This window comes from Phlebotomus argentipes, unplaced genomic scaffold (assembly GCF_947086385.1).
Source record: "Phlebotomus argentipes unplaced genomic scaffold, Phlebotomus argentipes genome assembly scaffold_4, whole genome shotgun sequence".
NCBI lineage: Eukaryota > Metazoa > Arthropoda > Insecta > Diptera > Psychodidae > Phlebotomus > Phlebotomus argentipes.
In genome coordinates this window covers 16,683-35,130 of record NW_026776174.1, presented here as the reverse complement: position 1 = coordinate 35,130, position 18,448 = coordinate 16,683, and the positions used below count along the sequence as shown (strand labels likewise).

The 18,448-nt window shown below is 49.6% G+C and overlaps 6 protein-coding genes across 6 annotated transcripts; 2 read left to right on the top strand and 4 right to left on the bottom strand.

Annotated features, from left to right (window-relative positions):
* Positions 1-115: 115 nt before the first annotated feature.
* LOC132257476 (phosphoinositide 3-kinase regulatory subunit 4-like) lies at positions 116-5,333 on the bottom strand. The gene is made up of 5 exons (XM_059754390.1): positions 5,127-5,333; positions 4,879-5,059; positions 3,782-4,789; positions 1,106-3,645; positions 116-482 (listed from the first exon to the last, which is right to left on the bottom strand). Exons 1-5 carry the CDS (start codon positions 5,228-5,230, stop codon positions 242-244), a joined length of 4,074 nt encoding a protein of 1,357 aa, XP_059610373.1. The 5' UTR covers positions 5,231-5,333; the 3' UTR covers positions 116-241.
* A 169-nt stretch (positions 5,334-5,502) lies between these two features.
* On the top strand, positions 5,503-7,976 carry LOC132257776 (golgin subfamily A member 6-like protein 6). Its single transcript, XM_059754806.1, has 3 exons — positions 5,503-5,727; positions 5,785-6,869; positions 6,926-7,976. The coding sequence occupies exons 1-3, from the start codon at positions 5,503-5,505 to the stop codon at positions 7,974-7,976; spliced, it is 2,361 nt and encodes a 786-aa protein (XP_059610789.1).
* Positions 7,977-8,050: 74 nt separating this feature from the next.
* On the bottom strand, positions 8,051-9,945 carry LOC132257639 (palmitoyltransferase ZDHHC23-B-like). Its single transcript, XM_059754627.1, has 4 exons — positions 9,743-9,945; positions 9,433-9,681; positions 9,229-9,376; positions 8,051-9,163 (listed from the first exon to the last, which is right to left on the bottom strand). The coding sequence occupies exons 1-4, from the start codon at positions 9,862-9,864 to the stop codon at positions 8,570-8,572; spliced, it is 1,113 nt and encodes a 370-aa protein (XP_059610610.1). The 5' UTR covers positions 9,865-9,945; the 3' UTR covers positions 8,051-8,569.
* Positions 9,946-10,179: 234 nt separating this feature from the next.
* On the top strand, positions 10,180-13,079 carry LOC132257528 (uncharacterized). The gene is made up of 8 exons (XM_059754478.1): positions 10,180-10,632; positions 10,699-10,845; positions 10,913-11,065; positions 11,131-11,269; positions 11,328-11,539; positions 11,601-12,395; positions 12,454-12,556; positions 12,626-13,079. The coding sequence occupies exons 1-8, from the start codon at positions 10,477-10,479 to the stop codon at positions 13,000-13,002; spliced, it is 2,082 nt and encodes a 693-aa protein (XP_059610461.1). The 5' UTR covers positions 10,180-10,476; the 3' UTR covers positions 13,003-13,079.
* LOC132257775 (glutamate receptor ionotropic, delta-2-like) lies at positions 13,023-15,256 on the bottom strand. The gene is made up of 4 exons (XM_059754805.1): positions 14,822-15,256; positions 14,527-14,759; positions 13,704-14,457; positions 13,023-13,469 (listed from the first exon to the last, which is right to left on the bottom strand). Exons 1-4 carry the CDS (start codon positions 15,254-15,256, stop codon positions 13,023-13,025), a joined length of 1,869 nt encoding a protein of 622 aa, XP_059610788.1.
* Positions 15,257-15,429: 173 nt separating this feature from the next.
* On the bottom strand, positions 15,430-17,638 carry LOC132257773 (uncharacterized). Its single transcript, XM_059754804.1, has 4 exons — positions 17,204-17,638; positions 16,739-16,833; positions 15,903-16,662; positions 15,430-15,840 (listed from the first exon to the last, which is right to left on the bottom strand). Exons 1-4 carry the CDS (start codon positions 17,636-17,638, stop codon positions 15,430-15,432), a joined length of 1,701 nt encoding a protein of 566 aa, XP_059610787.1.
* Between the last annotated feature and the right edge of the window lie 810 nt (positions 17,639-18,448).

Below are 18,448 nucleotides of genomic sequence, written 5' to 3'. Positions count from 1 at the left end.
GAGGACTAGCCAACGACAGACTGAGATACACCCTGCCCTTTTGCCCCTTCATCGGCGGCGTGGGCTAAGAGAAACCCCAACAACAGAGAAAGAGAGCAACAAGTGATCTGAATCGAGACAAATTTATCACCGGAACGCGAGCAAAGCCGCCGCTTCAGCACAGAGTCTCAAAAAGTTAGCATGTAAGATATTTTTGTAGCCTTTAAGCGCGTTGAGTTTTGTGAATAAAGTCAGTCCATCCTCACTTCCATATCTTAATGGCGCCGTCGCGACTCGAGGACGCCACGAAAGTCTGCTTGGTGGACTTGCACAGCACCAGATCCGTGATGATGTCAATGTGACCCGAGGCGGGCGGTTCGGGGCCCGAGCGCGGCACTTCTTCGCTGTTGTTGCGCGCCGCGGCGCCAGCGGCCGTCGACAGCGTGGATTGCGTGCGCGTGTCGATCTCCTGAATCACCTTCGTGCCGTCGATCAGGCGATATCTATAGGAAAAGTCACAGAGTTAGAAAAGCAGAGAATTAGCGCCAAAAGGGAAGAAAAACAGCCCAAGAAAGGGTTTAAGAGTGAAAATTATCCTCTTGGCAGCTCAAAATTCCCATTTTGTTGCCTCAAAAGTTAGTCAAGACAATTTTGAAGAGCTTTTCGCACTTCAATTCACTGCAAATGTTGTGATTAAATGTTTCTCAGGATGCAATTAAATATTCTATGGCAAAATTCTAATGATTTGTGTGCCAAAAATCATGTAATTCTACTTCCGGACAACTTCCGGTGCTTTTAGAGACAATCTTGAAGCTTTTTGCTATGAAATTGTATCGAAATTTAACAAATGATGGCTTTTATCGTGATTCAAAGCGCAAATTAACCCACGAAAACAGTTTAAATTAAGAATAAACAATAAACATAATTTCTTAATATTATAGAAATCAACACAAAATGAAAGAATTATCTCAATTTCAAGATAAAACACGCTTTTGAGACTCACAAACTTGCATTTTTCAATATAGTTTGGACCGGCAAAAGGCTTAATGAGTGATTTAGGAAGCTCGAAAATATATCTTAATTTCAAATTAAGACAAATTAGAGTGGAAAACTCTTCGATACTCACTCGTACGACGTGTTGGCCGCCGACAAGTGATCCTTGGGCGACGGCACGACCAGACAGCAGTTGGTGTGATCCCTCAAGTCCCAGTGTCTGATCCTCTGATCTGTTCCCGCCGTGAGCAGGAACTCCGATCTGTCCGAGATGCCGGGCAGCAGCGCGATGGCGGAATGATTGGAGGGATTGGTGTTGGAGAGCGGCGGCGCTGAGCTGGTCCACAGAGCCATTTGCCTGTGATTCGTCTCGATGTTGTACATGTAAACCTCATTGTTGCCCTGCGACGCCGAGATGATCGACGATCTCTCAGTGGGATGACAGGCAATCCGCCTGATCCGCGCATCGTGCGGATGTCTGATCTCGGCGATGGGCAGCTTGAAGCGCAAATCCCAGAAGGAGTGCCTGCCGCCGCTGGTGCCCACGGCCAGCCACGAGCTGGTCGGATCCACGCACAGCGTCGTGATGACGCCATTCTTGAGATCACTCTGCAAACGCCAAGCGTATCCCGGCGCCCGGATGTCCCAGCCCACGATGCCGCCGTACAGCGTGGCGTAGACGATCAGGCTCTGCGCGCCCTGATCCAGCGGCTGCATGTCCACCACCGGCCCGTCGCTCGCCTCGATGTTCGCCTTGTCGTACTTCGGATCCGGATCGAACTGCACCGCCTGCTGCAGCGCCATCTTGCTGGAATTGGGATCGATGCGCAGCAGCAGAAGCGTTCCATCCTTCCCGGCCACCGCCAGCGACTGTCCGGCGTCGCAGGACGCCAAGCAGTAGAGCGGCGTGTTGGCCGAATACGCCTGACGCGATCTGTTGATCGACTGATGGCCGTCCAGCTTGTTGCAATCCCACAAGCGCACCGTTCCGTCCACCGACGTGGACGCGAAGTACGATCCGAAGGTCTTCAGCGGACTGAGACGCGTCACGGCTCTCCTGTGCTCGTGCAGATGCGCCACCAGCGTCCCCTTGAGGCGCCAATTGGGCGGAATGGGCGCGTAGTAGGCGAAGGGATCGTAATCCCTGTTCAGCGCCATCACTGAATGCTCCGTCTTCATCTTCGACTGCAGCGACTCCAAGTCCAGGCGACACTCCGAGAAGCGCTCCTGCAGGAAACTCCTCTCCGGCATGCTGTACTCCACCAGCGATGACGTTGGCGTTGGCTGAACTTGAGTATTCACCATCGGCGGACTATTTCCCGCTCCTCCAGACGTTCCAGACTCATTTGACGGCGACGATGGCGTGACAGAATTGATGTCCAGCACGCCAAACATGTGTTGCCACTCCGAATTCATCGTCATGTCCACGTCAACCTTGCGAGACTTCCTGGCCGCATTCACGTCCACCTTGTGTGTCTTCTCCAGCAGCTGCACTTCATGCGTCACGCCCATCTTCCTGGAGAAACTCATCCGTCCATCAGCGAGACTCTTCGGCTCTGCCGCCTTGTATTTGTTCAACTTCACAATGTGACTCTTCATGGCCAGCAACTGATTCTCCGCCAATTCCGTCAATCCCTCGGCGCTGAGACGCCTGAACAGGTTTCTAATCGCCGTGCCTGACTCTCCGCCGTACTGCGGCAACAGTCCATCAGCCACTCTCACGCGCGCCTCACGACGCTCCTCCAGCGCCCGGAAGAAGTGCACAACATCGGGAAACTTCACCACACTGTCAAACACCGGACGCGGAATTGGCGGCTGAAGGCAATCCATGAGAATCTCCGTGTGATCAATGAGAATCAGCGACGTGGTGAGATTGTCCGCAATCGCCGGCACAATCTTGCACTGCACATCGAGTGTTGTGAGTGTTCTGGTCGCCGTGGCGATCAATCCGCAGATCTCATGTCTGATCCATCCATTGGGATGATTCATGTAGCACGCCGCCTCGGTGATGAACGCCACCAGCGCCGGCTTCTCCACCAATCCCAACTCCGCCAGCGCCGACATCGCCCTGATGGCCTTGGCAATCACCATCTCCTCCGTGTCCGTCAATCCCTGCTGCAGCAGCGGCATCAGGATCTCCGAGCACGTCCAGCCCACGAACGCCGCCACGCCCACGATGCACTCGAAGAAGGATCCGCGCAGATGCTTGTCCTCCTTGTCATTCAGAAACGTGATCATGTGCGACAGAATCACGTCGTAAGCCTTGTTCTTGCCGAAGAAAATGCACAATTTCGTAATGTCCGCCTCAATTAGCGTCTGCTTCACAATTCCCTGCGCATCCGTGAGCAGACTGGACGTCATCAGCTGCACCATATCATGCAGCACCGTCATCTCTCTGTCGTAGCGCACTTGATGATACTCCGATGGACTGTTGAGACGCGTTTGCTCCAGGAAACGCACGCTTGTCTCTGCCAAATCGCCCAGATTCCTCGCCAGAGCCACGCGCACGCCATTGGCCGTGTCTGTGGCCATGCCAGAGATGATGGGAAAGACATACTCGGGGAACACATTGCCGTCACTCCGCGGCAATCGTCGCACCATTCGCAGACACGCCGTCAGAGTGTCAATGGCCGTGGAACGGACACGAGGCGTGGAATCCTTCGTGAAATACAGCTGAAGAGGAAGAGAAAACGATTATTTCTGTAGTCTTTGATGTTAAAATGTGTGAAAATCACTATAAACAGAGTGAAATTCAATAAAAGAGTGATAAAAACGAATTACTAAAGACATTTTTAGCATCTTTACTCACAATTGTCGGCAAAATGCGATCCAGAATCACTTCTGAGGATGTGTATTCAGCCAAATCCTGCAGAATCTCCATGCAAGACAGCTTGGAGTTGCAATAGTGAAGTCCTCTGCTGTTCGCCGTGACGACAGTCGTGACGAGAATCAGTCCATCGTCTTCAGTTCCGCTCTTTTCACTCCTCTGGTCAATCCGCTGCGCCTTCTCCGCGTGCTCGCGCTCCTCCGGATCCACACCGGTGAGCATCTTGATGATCTGCTTGATGTCCGCGTGCAGACGCATGATCTTGTCGTCCAGCGGCATGATGGGAATGGAGGAGAACATCTGCATGTAGCTCTGGAGGAAAGTGTAGAAGTACTCGGGGAAGAGAGAGCCACGCTCCTGATCCAGATAGATCTCGGCGGATTTGCGCTCTGCGGGATTTCTGTTCAGCATCGACGCAATCAAGTTCCTCAGGCGCAAATTGTCAATCCCATTGAGATGCTTCGTCACCAGCTCCTGATCGCCTTGGCGATACGAGAGAAGCTGCGAGAACTCAAAGGGCGCCGTGCCTTCGCACCACAGCTCTAGCAGAGCGCATCCGGCCGAGAAGATGTCCATCTCCGGCGTCAAGCTGCCCGAGTAGCACGGCCCGTCGCCCACCAGCGGCCCATCCTTGGGCTGCGCCTCGTTCGCGATGGACTGGATGAAGCGCTCGGGCGCAATGTAGCACGTGCGGCGGCGGCTGGTGTCGAAGAAGTACGTGTAGTCGGCGGGATTGTCGTCGGGCAGGAAAGTGGGCTTGAAGGAGGCGAAATCCGCCAGCAAAATCCAATTCCACGACGTGATGAGGATGTTCTCCAGCTTTATGTCGCCGTGGCAGATCTTCTGCTTGTGGCACTGATGCAGGGCGCACAGCACCTGGAACGTGATCCACTTCTTCTCCGTGGTGGTGAGAAAGGGACGCGTGGAGACGCGATCGTACAGGCTGTGCTTCACAAACTCCCTCATGATCAGACCAGCCTTTTCCGTCAACTGCAATTGCAAGGGGGAAAAGTGACTTCCGGGAATCTCTCTCTCTCTCTCTCTCTCTCTCTCTCTCTGTCTGGTGACTAGGGAATTACCACAACTCTCTGGAAGGGGAGACAATTGACGGCGTTGGCCAGATTCTTCTTGATAAACTCCAACTTCTCAGCGTGACTCTCGAGCGGAAGACTCGGATCGTGCTTGACAAACACTTTTATCACCACTAAACCCTCGTCGGATCTCGCCCTGGCCACTTTGAAGAATCTTGTGCTACCCATGCTGCAAAATAGAGTAAAGTATGTAAGAAAAACACCCACTTTCGGGGTGGAAAAGGCAGGAAAATCACCTCGTCTCGTAAGCCAAGTCTGACTCGAAGAAAGCACCTCCCGTCAAATAGTGCTCCACAGGGAAGATTTGACTGGGCGCAATGCCCACGAGCTGATTCCCCATCTCGCAGAGCCTCGAATTATATCTCTTCACTATCTTTGTGTGACCCCAAAATGCGTGCAAATTGCAAAAATTCACTCCTCTTTTCCAGTGTTTATTTTTCACAGCTGTCAAATGACAGTTCACTCAAAATTGCCCGCAGATGGCTCTCGCCACCGCTGAGAGGCGATTTGGGCGATTTATTTGTGATATCCTAGCAACGGATTCCAGAGTTTCTCACTCCGTTTTTCAGTGAAAAATAAAATCCCTGGACAAATTCTCTCCACCATTCCTCAATGAGTGCTTCCAGGAAGGGTAGTGGCGTGCGTCCCAAGTCTCGGGAGTCACGGTGGGAGCGACTGAGGCGGAAAAATGACGTTTCACTGCTCAATATCAAGACGGAGACCGTTAAGAAATTCCTCAATGTCTTCACGGATGAGTATCTCGCGGATTTGGTGAGGAAGGACGAGGAGAAGTCCTTCCTAGACCCTGTGGTGGTGATGGAGATGAGACATGAGGCGGTAATTCATGAGAATGAAGGGTTTTGAGGTCATTTTTTCATTTCTTTTGCTTTCCAGGTGAAGAAAGCCAGGAAGGAGACGGAATCCTCACCGAAGATTCGGGAATTTCGCGAGGAGCAGCAAGAGAAAATCACCAGTCACAATAAAACCATCGAAATCAATATGATTGAGAATGAATTGTCTAAATTCCGACAGGAAATGACCAAGAAACACCCTCCGAAGGTGAAGAAAGTGAAGATTCCGGAGAATCCTTACTGTCTCCTGGACAATGGGGAGATTTTCACCAGTCTGTCAACCACAGAGGAGAAAACCAATGATTTCTACAGGAAAATGATCGAGGCGCCAATTGAGAGTGCGAAAATCTTCGATGTGGTCAAAGTTGAGCAGAAAATTCCCTCCGTTCAGTTCGAGGACAGCGTGGAAATCATCACGTATCCGCAAGAAGTGGCAGAGGTGAGGGATGAGGCTGTGGAGAGTCCTCTGGATGAGGAGACTTACTTCGGTCTCCGTGAGGAGCGTCAGATGATTTCCTACTGTGAGGAAACCACGACGACCGTCAAGTCCTTCTTCACATTCCACGGCATCACATCGTCGCCGAGTCAGGAGAGCGAGAGTGGAAGCTCCACAGCGCACGGCAGCACAGAGAGTTCCACGATATTCAACCAGGAAGATGAGTTGGAAGCCAGTTTCCTGGAGCAAGCCATCAAAGCGGCATCTCAGGAGTCAGAGAGTGAGAAGAATCCCAATGAGGAACTCATGATTCGACAATTGCTGCCAGGAAAGCGATCTGAGACGGAAGCAGACGAGCCAAAAGTTGAAGGAAGAGGGGAAATTTCACCGGAAAAGATCAAAATCATCAGTGAATTGTTCCGGGAACACTCAGAAGCGTACAATGACTTCAAGGAGATCCTCTTGCGGAAGTACTTCCTCAAGTGGCTTCACTACACAACCGTTGAGAAGGTCAGCAAGTGCAAGAGCATCTCGTCGACTGACAGAATTGGCAAAATCGACGCTTATCTGAGCAAGATCAGGGAAGAGAAGCGTCGAGTGAGGAAGAAGGAGGAAAATGCTGAAGCTGAAGGGGAGAAGAAGTCCGTTCCCAAGGAGGAATCCATCATCCTGACCAAGAAATACCGCAGCAAGTGAGTATCAATGAATTGTCTGGTGAAGTTCTTTCTCTGAACAACTTTCCTTGCAGACTCAAGATTCAGCAGGACATCATTGAGTACCAGAAGCTGAAGCTGGAGCGTCAGGAGAGGATGATTGCCGAGCTGAGGCTGTCGAAGCTGTCCGAGGAGGCGCGCAGCTTCAAGCAGGAGCTGAAGAATGAGTTGAAGCAAGTCGCCAAGACGGGAGACATTCGCGTGCGCGCCAAAGCCAAGTGTCTGCAGATTGTCAGCAATCTGCGCGACGAGGAGGATGAGAACAAGCTGGCTGCCTATGGCAGTGTCATTCCGCCGTTCCTCGCCCAGATGCAGGAGCGCGCGCTGGAGCGCACAATGCGTCATGAGCGTGCCAAGGAGCGCCGGCGGCAGCTGGAGCGCGACCGCGAGGAGCAGAAGAATGCCCAAGAAGAGGAGAAACGGCGTGAAGATGAGGAGGCCAAGAGGGTGCGCATGCAGGAGCTGAAGGAGAAGCGCCGCCGGGAGAAGCAGGAGAAGCTGCGTCGCGAGCAGGAGCGCCAAGTGTGGCTGCAGAACTGCAAGCGTGCCAATGAGTTCTACTGCCGACACTTGCTCCACTTCGGCCTGACGGCGTTCCGACGGATGTTGCAGCGCAAGAGACGCTTCGAGGCGAAAGCCAGTCACTTCCGGCGCGTGCTGCGCATGCGCATCTGCTTCAGACGCTGGCGAGGACACACAAAGTCCATCTGGGACGCGAAGCATCGCAAATCCGAGGCATTTCACGGGACTTTCGTCTTGCGACAGGCTGTGCGACTGTGGAAGGCGAGTCACTTGATGGAGAAGGGAAAGCTGTTGGTGGCTGTGGATTGGTACGAGATGCGCCTGAATGAGAGATTCTTCGGTTTGTGGGTGGCGCGCACGCGCCAGGAGAAGATCGTGCTGGAGACGAAGATGAGACACGCCGAGGCGCACTACAATTGGCACCTCAAGTGGCGCTCCATCGAGCACTGGCAGCGTCTGCACGCGATCCTGCGCCTGGAGAAGGAGACCGAGGCCCGGCGGCAGCGCTGGCGCCACAAGATCTGGGAATTGCTGCCCGATTATGCGCCAACATTGGACGGTTGAGGAAAAAAGTCACAGACTTTCTATGGTGTGATTTTTTCTTTATTCTGGAAACGCTGTAAATGCTCTTTAAGGACTTTTTCTCTCTAAATTACTCGGCGTGATTATTGAAATTGTGTGTAGTTTTTTTCTTCTTCTTCCATACAATAAATACTTTTGCAACACATTCCGTCTCTAAAAAATGTGTTTAAGTCTGCGCGCGCATTGCTTAAGAATCTCGACAGAATGAAGAAACTTTCGTAGAAATTCAAACTTTTGGGGTTTTTTTGTGCAAAAAACCCTCTTTTTCATGGTACATAAAATTCATCAATTGACTAAATAATTCTATTCTAAAGTCTCTAGAAATACATATCTGTGCATTTCGACCCGCCAAAAGCACAGAAAGCTTAACTTTTTTTGGTTCATTTCTTCCTGGAATTTGCTCGCTTTGTCCATTGAAATATTCCATTGATTTAATGGTGCGTTTTTGATTAGAATCTCTTGAGCAAACTCTCTTCTATCACTGTGTGTGTGCCATTAGACGTGCTAATGAGCCGCGCTAGAGAATATCTAGAAAACCGCCCTTCTTTCCACCTTTTCTAAGCGTAAATGGTGAGTTACTTGCCGCACAGGAAGTTGCGCCAGTTTGTGCAGCAGTGCCGCCGCTGGCCGCTGAGCTCGCCGCGGCGCCACTCCGTGCCCGTGACGCCGCGCGAGATGAAGAAGATCTGCTGCAGCAGCGCCAGCGCCATGCAAGTGGCCATGGCGAGCGCGTAAACGCTGCCCACGAAGCACACGGCGATGTCGTACTGATCGTACACATCCGTGCAGTCGTCCGGCATGAGCACGTGCACGCCCAGCACGTTGGCGATGAGGAAGGGATGGCAGATGGACGTGAGTGAGAGATTGGCGCCGAACAGGAGCGTCAGCAGGCCCAGAACGCAGCCCAGAAGGTAGTAGCGATGATTGGAGGCGCCGATGCAGCAGTCCAGCCACACATTGTGGTGATCCTGGCGCACCACGCACGTCTGGCACGGCGTGCAGTGGAACGTCCGCTGCGGCACGCGCTTCCGGCACAGCTGGCAAACATTGCTGCCCAATTCCGCGTCCTCCGGCTCGTCGTGCGTCAGCAGAGCCGCCGAATCCTCATCTGTGGCATCATGGGCGGCACTGTGAGCGCCAGCCTGGCAACTCTGTGAGAATTGTTTGGTCTGCAGAGGAGAAAAACAACAGAGATTCACGGATTTTGACCCAGAAAAAGCAGTAGAAAACTCACTTTGTAGAGAAAGAAGAGTGAAATGGACAGAAGGAGCAGAAAGGCCACATTCTCCTCCGGCAGGAGCTCAAGCATCGGCACTGTGGACTCAAACAGGATCCACAGGAAGAGAATGGACCAGATTGTCCAGAGGAAAAAGAACTTCGACCTGCGAATGAGAGAAAATCAATATTCCAATCGAGGACATCATTCTCGTCGTCTCACCTCGGCGCCGTGCGTCGCAGGTGGAAGTACATGTAGAACAGGAAGGCTGCCATGGCCAGGAAGATCACCACGGAGCAGTACAGGCTGATGGCGGCGGTGTACAGCATCGCCGGCAGGACGAGAATGGGAATCACGTCCACCGTGGCAACTCGCTTGGCGCCCCCAAACCACGGCGCCCGGATGCGATCCTGCAGCGTCAGCAGCATGTTTGTCTTCTGGGACTGCGTGACGGATTGACACCGGAAGAGTCTGTCCGGAAAGTGTGGAAAATTAGCAGAAAATACATAGAAAACCTCTCCGGACACTTAACCTGTCAGCCGCCTGATCCAGATCCACGCAATTGCAGCAGCAGCCTAGAATGTGGTTGCGCTCATTATCACGGTCGATGTATTCACAGCAACAGAGGGGATTTTGGATGGTTTTGTCGCTCATTTCCAGGAAAATATCGAGAAAAACGCCCGCATTGCACACACTTTTTCGCTGTCATTTCAGTGGCGGCGCCACTGGCGAGTGAGAGTCGAAGAGGCGAAGCAAAAGAAGTATAATTTGTGTTTGATTTTGTCATGTCACCTCGCAATTTTTTAAAATTCCTGCAAGAAGAATGAAAATCCGCAAATTTGAAGAATTTTGGGATTATTCCAACGGCGATAAATAAATAATAATTTTAGCCGCCAGCCGCGGTCGATTGTTTTGATGTTTTGATCCGCCGCTGAACTTTCGGCCCTCATCGCGCCATGGCGACATCTGTCAGGATTTTTCGCCAGTGAATTTTGTTTGTGGAGTTTCCTTAGGCTTTTGAGCTCTCTATTGCCGGAAAAACCGCACAAATTTGGGCAATCGTGGTGAAAAATGCTCCATTCGTGACCCCTGCGTGAATTCCCACACACACTGCGTCGATTGGCTGTGGAGAATCCTGTGAAAATTGAGGTCAAAGATCCCGATGGTATTTTGAGGTTAGGTGTGGGGCAGGTGATTTTCTTCCGGCCAGGAATGGGAAGGGGATAAGTATTTTCACCGTGTCTGGATTGCTGTGGGCGTGCTGAGATGAAGTCCTTCAGTAGCGCCGAGGCGTCCGCCTCAAAATCCAGTGGATCTCACAAGAAATCATCCGTGGCGTCGCGCAGCAAAAGCAAGAAATCCTCACAAAATCCTGGCCACTCTTCGGCATCCCTGGAGCCCACGCCGTCCACATCGGAGAAGGTGTGTGAGTGGGTGGGTGATTGTGAAGAGGTGGAGCTAATTGTGGGTGGTTTTCCCGTTCGGCAGAGTCGCTACAAGAATTACGCTGGAATCAGCACAAAGTCCGTGAAGTGCTATTGGGAGCAGCACGAGAAGCAGGAGACAGATGTGTCCAATGAGGCGTGCTCCCGTGTAGCTGAGGATGTCACCTACAAGCTCTGGGAATTGGCAAATGTGAGTCTCCACGGGAAATCGTGGCATTTCGCTGACTAATTTCGCTTTCTTTCCTTTCCTTTGCAAGACTCTCAAGACCTACGCGCGCCACTCGGACGGCAGAGTCACGGTGGATTTGGTGAATGAGGCTCTCAAGGATGCCAATGTTTGCCCCATTTTGGGCGCAGGATCTTCCGAATGGGACACGATCGAGTACGACGGCGTGTTTCACTTCAACAAAGTGCGTAAATGACGCTTATTTCGCCCCCTGAAACAGCTTCTTAAGCTCTTCTCCTTCCCTTCCAGGACAGGATAGTTGATCTGCGGGAGGAGTACTTAAGGGACGTTCAAGTGACCACGAGTCGAGTTGATGTTAGCGCTTCGTGGCTCGCGGAAGAGACAATGTCGGAGCATTTGCTGGACTTTATGGATCACTTGTGCGATGGTAAAGCTGAGATTTTAAGCCAATTCTCAATATTTGCTGACATTTTGCGTCTTTGCAGCGGTTTTCCTGGGCGACGAGTTGACTTTCAATCGAGCAATGCAAACTGTGGCCATGAATCCGTTCATGGGATGCATCGTGAATCTGCTGCTCAACAAGTGCACGGAATTGCTCAGCTTTGAGTACAAGACGGACACACTCAGGCGCGCCATGGAGCTGCTGATCACACTCACGCGCAATCCCTTCGCCAGGAATGCGGAAATCAACTCAGATGTGAGTGAAAAAGGCTTAAGAAAATCATGAAAAGTCGATTTATCATGATGTTTCCTTGCAGATGTACTACTTGTGCCAAATTCTGGTGTGTCTTCTCCTCGGGCCGGCCAATCAGGGCACCGGCGGCGGCGGCGGTGGCTTTGCGGCTGAAGTTGCGCCCACGTCGGACTTCCAGGCGAATCCCGATCTCTCCATGTACAACGGCATCGACATCACGGACATCAAGAATGAGTGCGAGACGTTCTTCATCATGATGGAGAACAATGGGCTGGAGATGAAGGCGGACGGCGGCGGCGGCGTGAGTGGCGTGGATCAGCAGAGCAATATCGTTAGGATTAAGTCGGAATTGATGGACACTTTCGATCAGTACAACGGCAGTGCTGAGACGATGGATTACTGCGAAGCGTCACAGAATCAGATGTGTTTCAAGCAGGAGGAGAATAGCTCTGCCGCCGCACAGCAGCCAGAGCCGGCGGCCGTGGCGGCGGCGGCGGCGGAGGAGGACGTGAAGACGATGGACAATCACTCAGAGAGTGTTTTCTGGCGCGAGGACGAGTGTGGCGTGATATCGACGCAGATGTGTGATTTTGAGTGTGTGGAGCTGGTGTGCGAGTGTCTGGGGCGTCTGGGCAGCTTCTGGGGTCTGGCTGAGCGTCGCTGCTGCAATCTCATCCGGTCGCGACTGAAGGAGTTCTTCGCGCGCGACAGTTTGCAGCTGCATTGGGAGTTTGAGTGGCTCGTGAGGGTGTTTCGCGCCATGTGGGCGCTCGGTGAGAATCCCTTCCGGGAGTTTTCCGTCTATTTGGAGCGAATTGATCCATCAGCGACGCCAGAATGGGTTCTTCAGGAGTTCAACGTGAGTTTTGCATGCAATTTTTCTCTAAAATCAAGTCAATTAATGTTTTCCCTTTCAGGTTGCTGCTGTTTATATCTGTGGACATGGTGATAGTTACTTGTACGATTTACTCTACTCACTCTGTGGCGACTCTCTTCTTCCCTTCATGATTTACAACACAAGTGCGTATCGGAAAGCCTTTTACTGTTTAGTTTTGCATGTGATAATAATTGGCATTTGCTGTTTTGCAGAGAAACTCCATAAAATTGCCATAAAATCAGCGACTGAGTCACACATTAAGTATAAAATAGTGTCCAAAGTGGCGCTGAAGACGTGCTCGCGACGACAATCTCTGCGCTGGGGCGTCGAAGAGGAGGAGTGCTTCGAGCGGCGCGAGTTGAAGCGTGGTCCGCCGCGCATTGGATTCCGCTTTGCCGGCTGTCGGCCGGTGCTGTTGCCGCGCAAGGCGTCACAAACGGTGTCCATTCCGGCGCGTCCTGTGCAGAATGCCGAGATGCTGGACAAATTCAATCGGCGTGTGGTGATTGCCAGGCGAAAGCTCTTCACATCGCTGACAAATAGGCGTTCGGTGAGGAATGTCGATGATGTGCGGTGTGTGAACCTCTAAGAGATTAGGTAATGATCAATTTAATTAGCCGTTGCGCGTCTTCTTACATAATAAAACGAAGAATCCTCGTTTTTCACCATGCGTGAGACTTTTTGATATGACAATTCCACAATGAATGCAATTGTTGCGAGTGCTAGGCCGACGGCCCAGATGTAGAGCGCGATTGTCAGGTTGTCCACGGTGAAAGTGTGCGGACCGCGCATTGTGTCTTTCGTCTGCAGGAACAGGGAGTGCATGGCGCGATCGCCGTGGCGAACGGCGTACAAGTTGAACCAGTGCATAAGCAATCCGGACTCGATGTACTTGGGAATCTCCCGGGTGAAGAGCTTGGCGTACGGAGAGTTCTTCTCGAAGGCGAAAACAGTGTTGAATTTGTATATGCAATCGTCCATCACGCGATAACTTGATGCGTAGTCGGAGAAGTTCGTAAAGGTGTGTAAGCCAGCGATGTATTTTCGCCACAAGACCTGGGAAAAAAATGTTTTTGGGATCAAGAAGAAAGGAAAGAAGAACCTGAATCTCTCTATGCCTCATTGAGGAACATAGCCTTCTCCATTATTGATTTTCGAGACAGATTTCTTTTTACAGCGACAATTTGGCAGTTTGGAACGCGAAAAACAATTCCAGTGAAGCGTATGTTTCAACTGAAACGTTCATTGAATTCAATTGAGTGATAAGTTTACTGGAAATGGAGGACTTACTGACACTGAATGAGCGTATCGATGCTCCTTTATGAGTTTGTCTGCTTCTTCTGATCGGGCGTCAATCTTGAGGTCAGCGAGTTTAATGTATTCCGCATTGCCAGATCTCTGCATTTCCTCCATAAAGTGATCAGTAACATCGCCCCACTTCATATTGATGTCCAGAATATCCTGCACGCTCTGAATGGGTCTGCGGAAGAGTGAAGTGGTGAGGATGGAAGTGAGGCCGGTGGAGTAGATGGCCGTGATGAGGAGGCAGAAGAAGAACCAGGCGATCAGGAGGATTTTTGCTGAGAATCTTCTGGGGAAGCGCGTGACGCCGTGCTGAGTGGCGATCGAGAGAACTTCCATCGTGGATTCGATCAGCAGGTTGAACTGCAGCGCGAGGCTGTTGTTCGTGTTGAAGGTGATCAGGAAGTAGACCAGCAAGCAGATGAAGAGCGTGAGGACGAGATAGAGAGTCCAGACTCGCTCATTCATCGCCAGATAGATGTAACGATCGCGTGGAACGGGCTTCAGTCGCGGCACGAGAAAGGAGAGGCATTGTTCACCGTAAGGTCTGGATACTTCCAACATACTCTGCACCTCATCAATTAACCAAATGCCGCAAAGGGCCACATTTGTTCGCCTCTCCAGAGCGTCCATGAGAACATCCAACCATGGATCTCCGGCGTCTGTAGCATTTCTCACGATAAACCGCCGCTTCCAGCGTCTGGTGATGTGAGCCAGAAGACGATACTCAATTCCATCGAATCTGCAAGTGATTTTTGATGAGAAATCATTGCCAAGCTTCCTATTGAATTGGATAATTATGACGAAATACCTCTTAGAGTCCAGCGTTATCTCTGCTTTGGTGGGATGTTTATCCACAACAAACGGTGGGCAATGGAATAAGCTGATGTTTATTTCATTCTGAGAGAATTCATTGTCTATCAATGGGTGCAAATGATGGCGCTTCAGGACTTTGTAGATGTTGGGAATATTTTCACGATTTCCCACTACCTCGATTCCTGTGAGAATGTTGCGGAGAGAGATTTGCAATGGACTCTGATAGACCTGAAATTGATGATTAGAAATCAGTTCTGCTCATGCATTGACAGTAGCTTTAGTCTACTGACCTGCAGGACATGCAAAGCATTCAAATAAATGTACTTAATTTGCGCAGCTGTGAAATTAAAGGGCTCTTCAGTGCCACTTTCGAGGAGAATAATTTTGGAATAAGGAGCGAATTTCTCATGTCCCCAGAAGAAATCTGTGTATCTTGAGAAATTTTGCGTGGCTATGATGAATTTGTAGCACTTAATCACTCTCTGCAGACGAATGGCTCTGTAATTCATGAGGAAAGTGTAGTTTATGGCGATGATTTTGCCACAGGGAAAGACAAGAGGACAATTCCAGGGCGGATTCTCGGTGGATTCGTCCAGGAGAAACGTGCAATGATCGGAATCGGTCAGCAAACTCTCGCACAAGCGACACTCTGTGGATTCTCCTGAGACGCTCAGGATGTGCAGAAGTCCTGCGAGGAGGAAGAATGCAAACACTCTTCCCGCCATTGTTCACTCTCGACGGAATTGTGCAACTGTGGCGTGAAAAATTGCTCTCTTACGTGATTCCGAGCACTTTCCAGCTCTACAGGTACTAAATAATTAATGTCAACTCTCCATCACAGCATGATTTAACACACAGCACGGCGTAGAAGCATTAAATTTCATGAAATTTTCCCCCATCAATTCTCTCTCAGAATGCGGGGAATTTCCAATTTCTTCTGCCAATGCAGCCACAATTCAATCAGGAACACCACAGTGGCCAGAAACAGACCAATTGCCCAAATGTACAGGCCCGTGGAGAGATTGTCCACGGTGAAGGTGTGCGGACCGCTGTAAATGTCTTTCGTCTTCACGAAAAACGAGTAAGTGTAGCGCTTTCCGAACTGAACATTCGCCAACTTCATCCAGTAGTGAATCAATCCGGATTCCACGCACTTCGAGACTTCTTGGCTGAAGAAGGGCGCGTAGGGAGAGTTCTTCTGGAAAGCGAAGACAGTGTAGAATTTGTAAATGCAGCTGTCCATCAAGCGATATCTCGCTGAGATGTTCTCGAAGCGATCTGCGCCCACAATGAATTTTGTGGAGAGAACCTGGAAAATGGTGATTTTCTGGGCTTTTCATCCCCTCTGCAATGGTGTTATTTAGAACTTACTGCGACTACTTGAGCGTATTTGCGAGCTTCGATGAGTTGTTCTGTCTCCTCAGAGTCAGGATCTATTAGGAGATCGGCTAGGTTTGCATACTGAGGACTGCCGGACTTGAGAAGTTCTGCATGAAGATAAGTACCGAAAGTGTCGCCCCACTTCAATTGCTTGTTGATCACATGCCTGACTCTGTCGATGGGCTTGTGGAAGAGTGAAGTGGTGAGGATGGACGTGAGGCCGGTGGAGTAGATGGCTGTGATGAGGAGGCAGAAGAAGAACCAGGAGATCAGGAGGATTTTTGCTGAGAATCTTCTGGGGAAGCGCGTGACGCCGTGCTGAGTGGCGATCGAGAGAACTTTCATCGTGGATTCGATCAGCAGATTGAACTGCAGCGCGAGGCTGTTGTTCGTGTTGAAGGTGATCAGGAAGTAGACCAGCAAGCAGATGAAGAGCGTGAGGATGAGATAGAGAGTCCAGACTCGCTCATTCATCGCCAGATAGATGTAACGATTGCGCGGAATTCGTCGACCGCGCGGCACAAGAAGTGTTATGCACTGTTGTTCATAAGGCCAGGACAAATCAAAGTTTGTGTCCGTCTTCTCAATGAGCCACAGTGCACACATTGCGACTTGCGATCTCTGTTGTGTCAAGTCCATAAGAATCTCGTCCCAGGAATCTCCAGTGTCTGGCGTTGGATTCCTAACGAAGATCCTTCGTTTCCAGCGATTGGTAATGTAAGTCATAAGACGAAACTCAACACCGTCAAATCTGCAATTTCCTTCATGTATCAACAAGTGTATCAATCGTATCAATGATGAATTTGTTATGTTACAAAACTTCTTACCTTTTGAGGTTTAACGTTGAATTCCTGTCAATATTATCTGGTTCTTTGTCAACAACAAAAGGCGGACAGTGAAAGAGACTCACGTTTATTTCGTTCTGAGAGAAAGCATTGTCCATGAGTGGATGAAGATGATTTTCATTCAAAACTCGGCTAATGTTTGGAAAATTCTCACGATTTCCCATCGCAATTTCTCTCGTTAAGATATTCATAATCGTAATTTTCAGAGGGCTTTGATAAACCTAGAAAAGTAAATTTTCGAAACATTTCATTCGCATTATTATTGTAAAGTCTAATTTTTAATTAGATGCAATTCATGTTATGAAATTTTATTTGCGTGCTTTCAAATGCATTCTTATCAAGATTCAACATAACAATTCAGTTTGCCTAATAAATTGCTACAGATTTCTTTGAATGCTTATGATTAATGAGGTGAACTTTATGGGTGAAATGTTACACTTTTCTTACCTGCAAGACATGCAAAGCATTAATATACATGTGATTAATTTGCGCTGCTGTGAAATTAAAGGCCTCTTCAGTGCCACTCTCGAGGAGAATAATTTTTGTGTAGGGAACAAATTTGTCAGATCCGCTGAAGAAGTCGCTGTATCTTGAGAAATTCTGTGTCGCTATAATAAATTTGAAGCACTTGTTCACTCTCTGAAGATTGAGGGCGTTAAAGTTTGCAATGAATGTGTAGTTTATGGCGATGATTTTGCCACAGGGAAAGACAAGAGGACAATTCCAGGGCGGATTCTCGGTGGATTCGTCCAGGAGAAACGTGCAATGATCGGAATCGGTCAGCAAACTCTCGCACAAGCGACACTCTGTGGAATCTCCTGAGACCCTGAGGATGTGCAGAAGTCCTGCGAGGAGGAGGAATGCAAACACTCTTCCCGCCATTGTTCACTCTCGACGGAATTGTGCAACTGTGGCGTGAAAAATTGCTCTCTTACGTGATTCCGGGCACTTTTGCTGGTCGCTTAATAATTTATGTCACTTCTGAATCACTTGCGTGATAGAATTATTCACAATTTTTCAAAATACACTTTATGCAGTGAATCTGCTGGAAAATATTGAACAGAATTTAAATATATTTCCACCATATGAACTTCTCAATGAGAAACACCAGCAAAGACAAACCAAATCCGATTATTAGAAGATAAAAAGCTCCAGACAAATTGCTAATTGTGAGACTTTTTGCATCGCCAAAGTGAGAAATGTTGTCAATGAAGACCGAAGACATGAAAGTGTTGCCATAAAGTGTGTTTATCTTCGTGAACCAGTAACTTATGATGCCAGCCTCGAAAAATCTATCCACTTTGTCACTCAATTGCTTCGTCAATGGCGAATCCTTTTCCAAAAGCATCACCGAGTAGAGCTTTAAAGCGCATCGCTTCATTCGTCGCAGCAAGTAAGTGTGGTTGCCATATCGCTCGGTTCTCGTCACGAAGTTGTTGGAGAGGATCTTGAAGAGAAAGAAAGACAATTTGTAGTTTATTAAAGCCTTTTACAGTGGGTAAAAGCTCCTTACTTGGGCGTAAACGGCAAATTTGCCAGAAGCAATCTTATTGAGAGTTTCCGTGGCATTTTTCTCTATGACGTATCGATCAACTAATTTGATGAGATCTTTATTGTCTGAAGTTGCAAATTCGTCGTTTAAGTTATGATGATCGCTTCTGTCAACCCAAAGCATTCCTAAAAAATATGAAG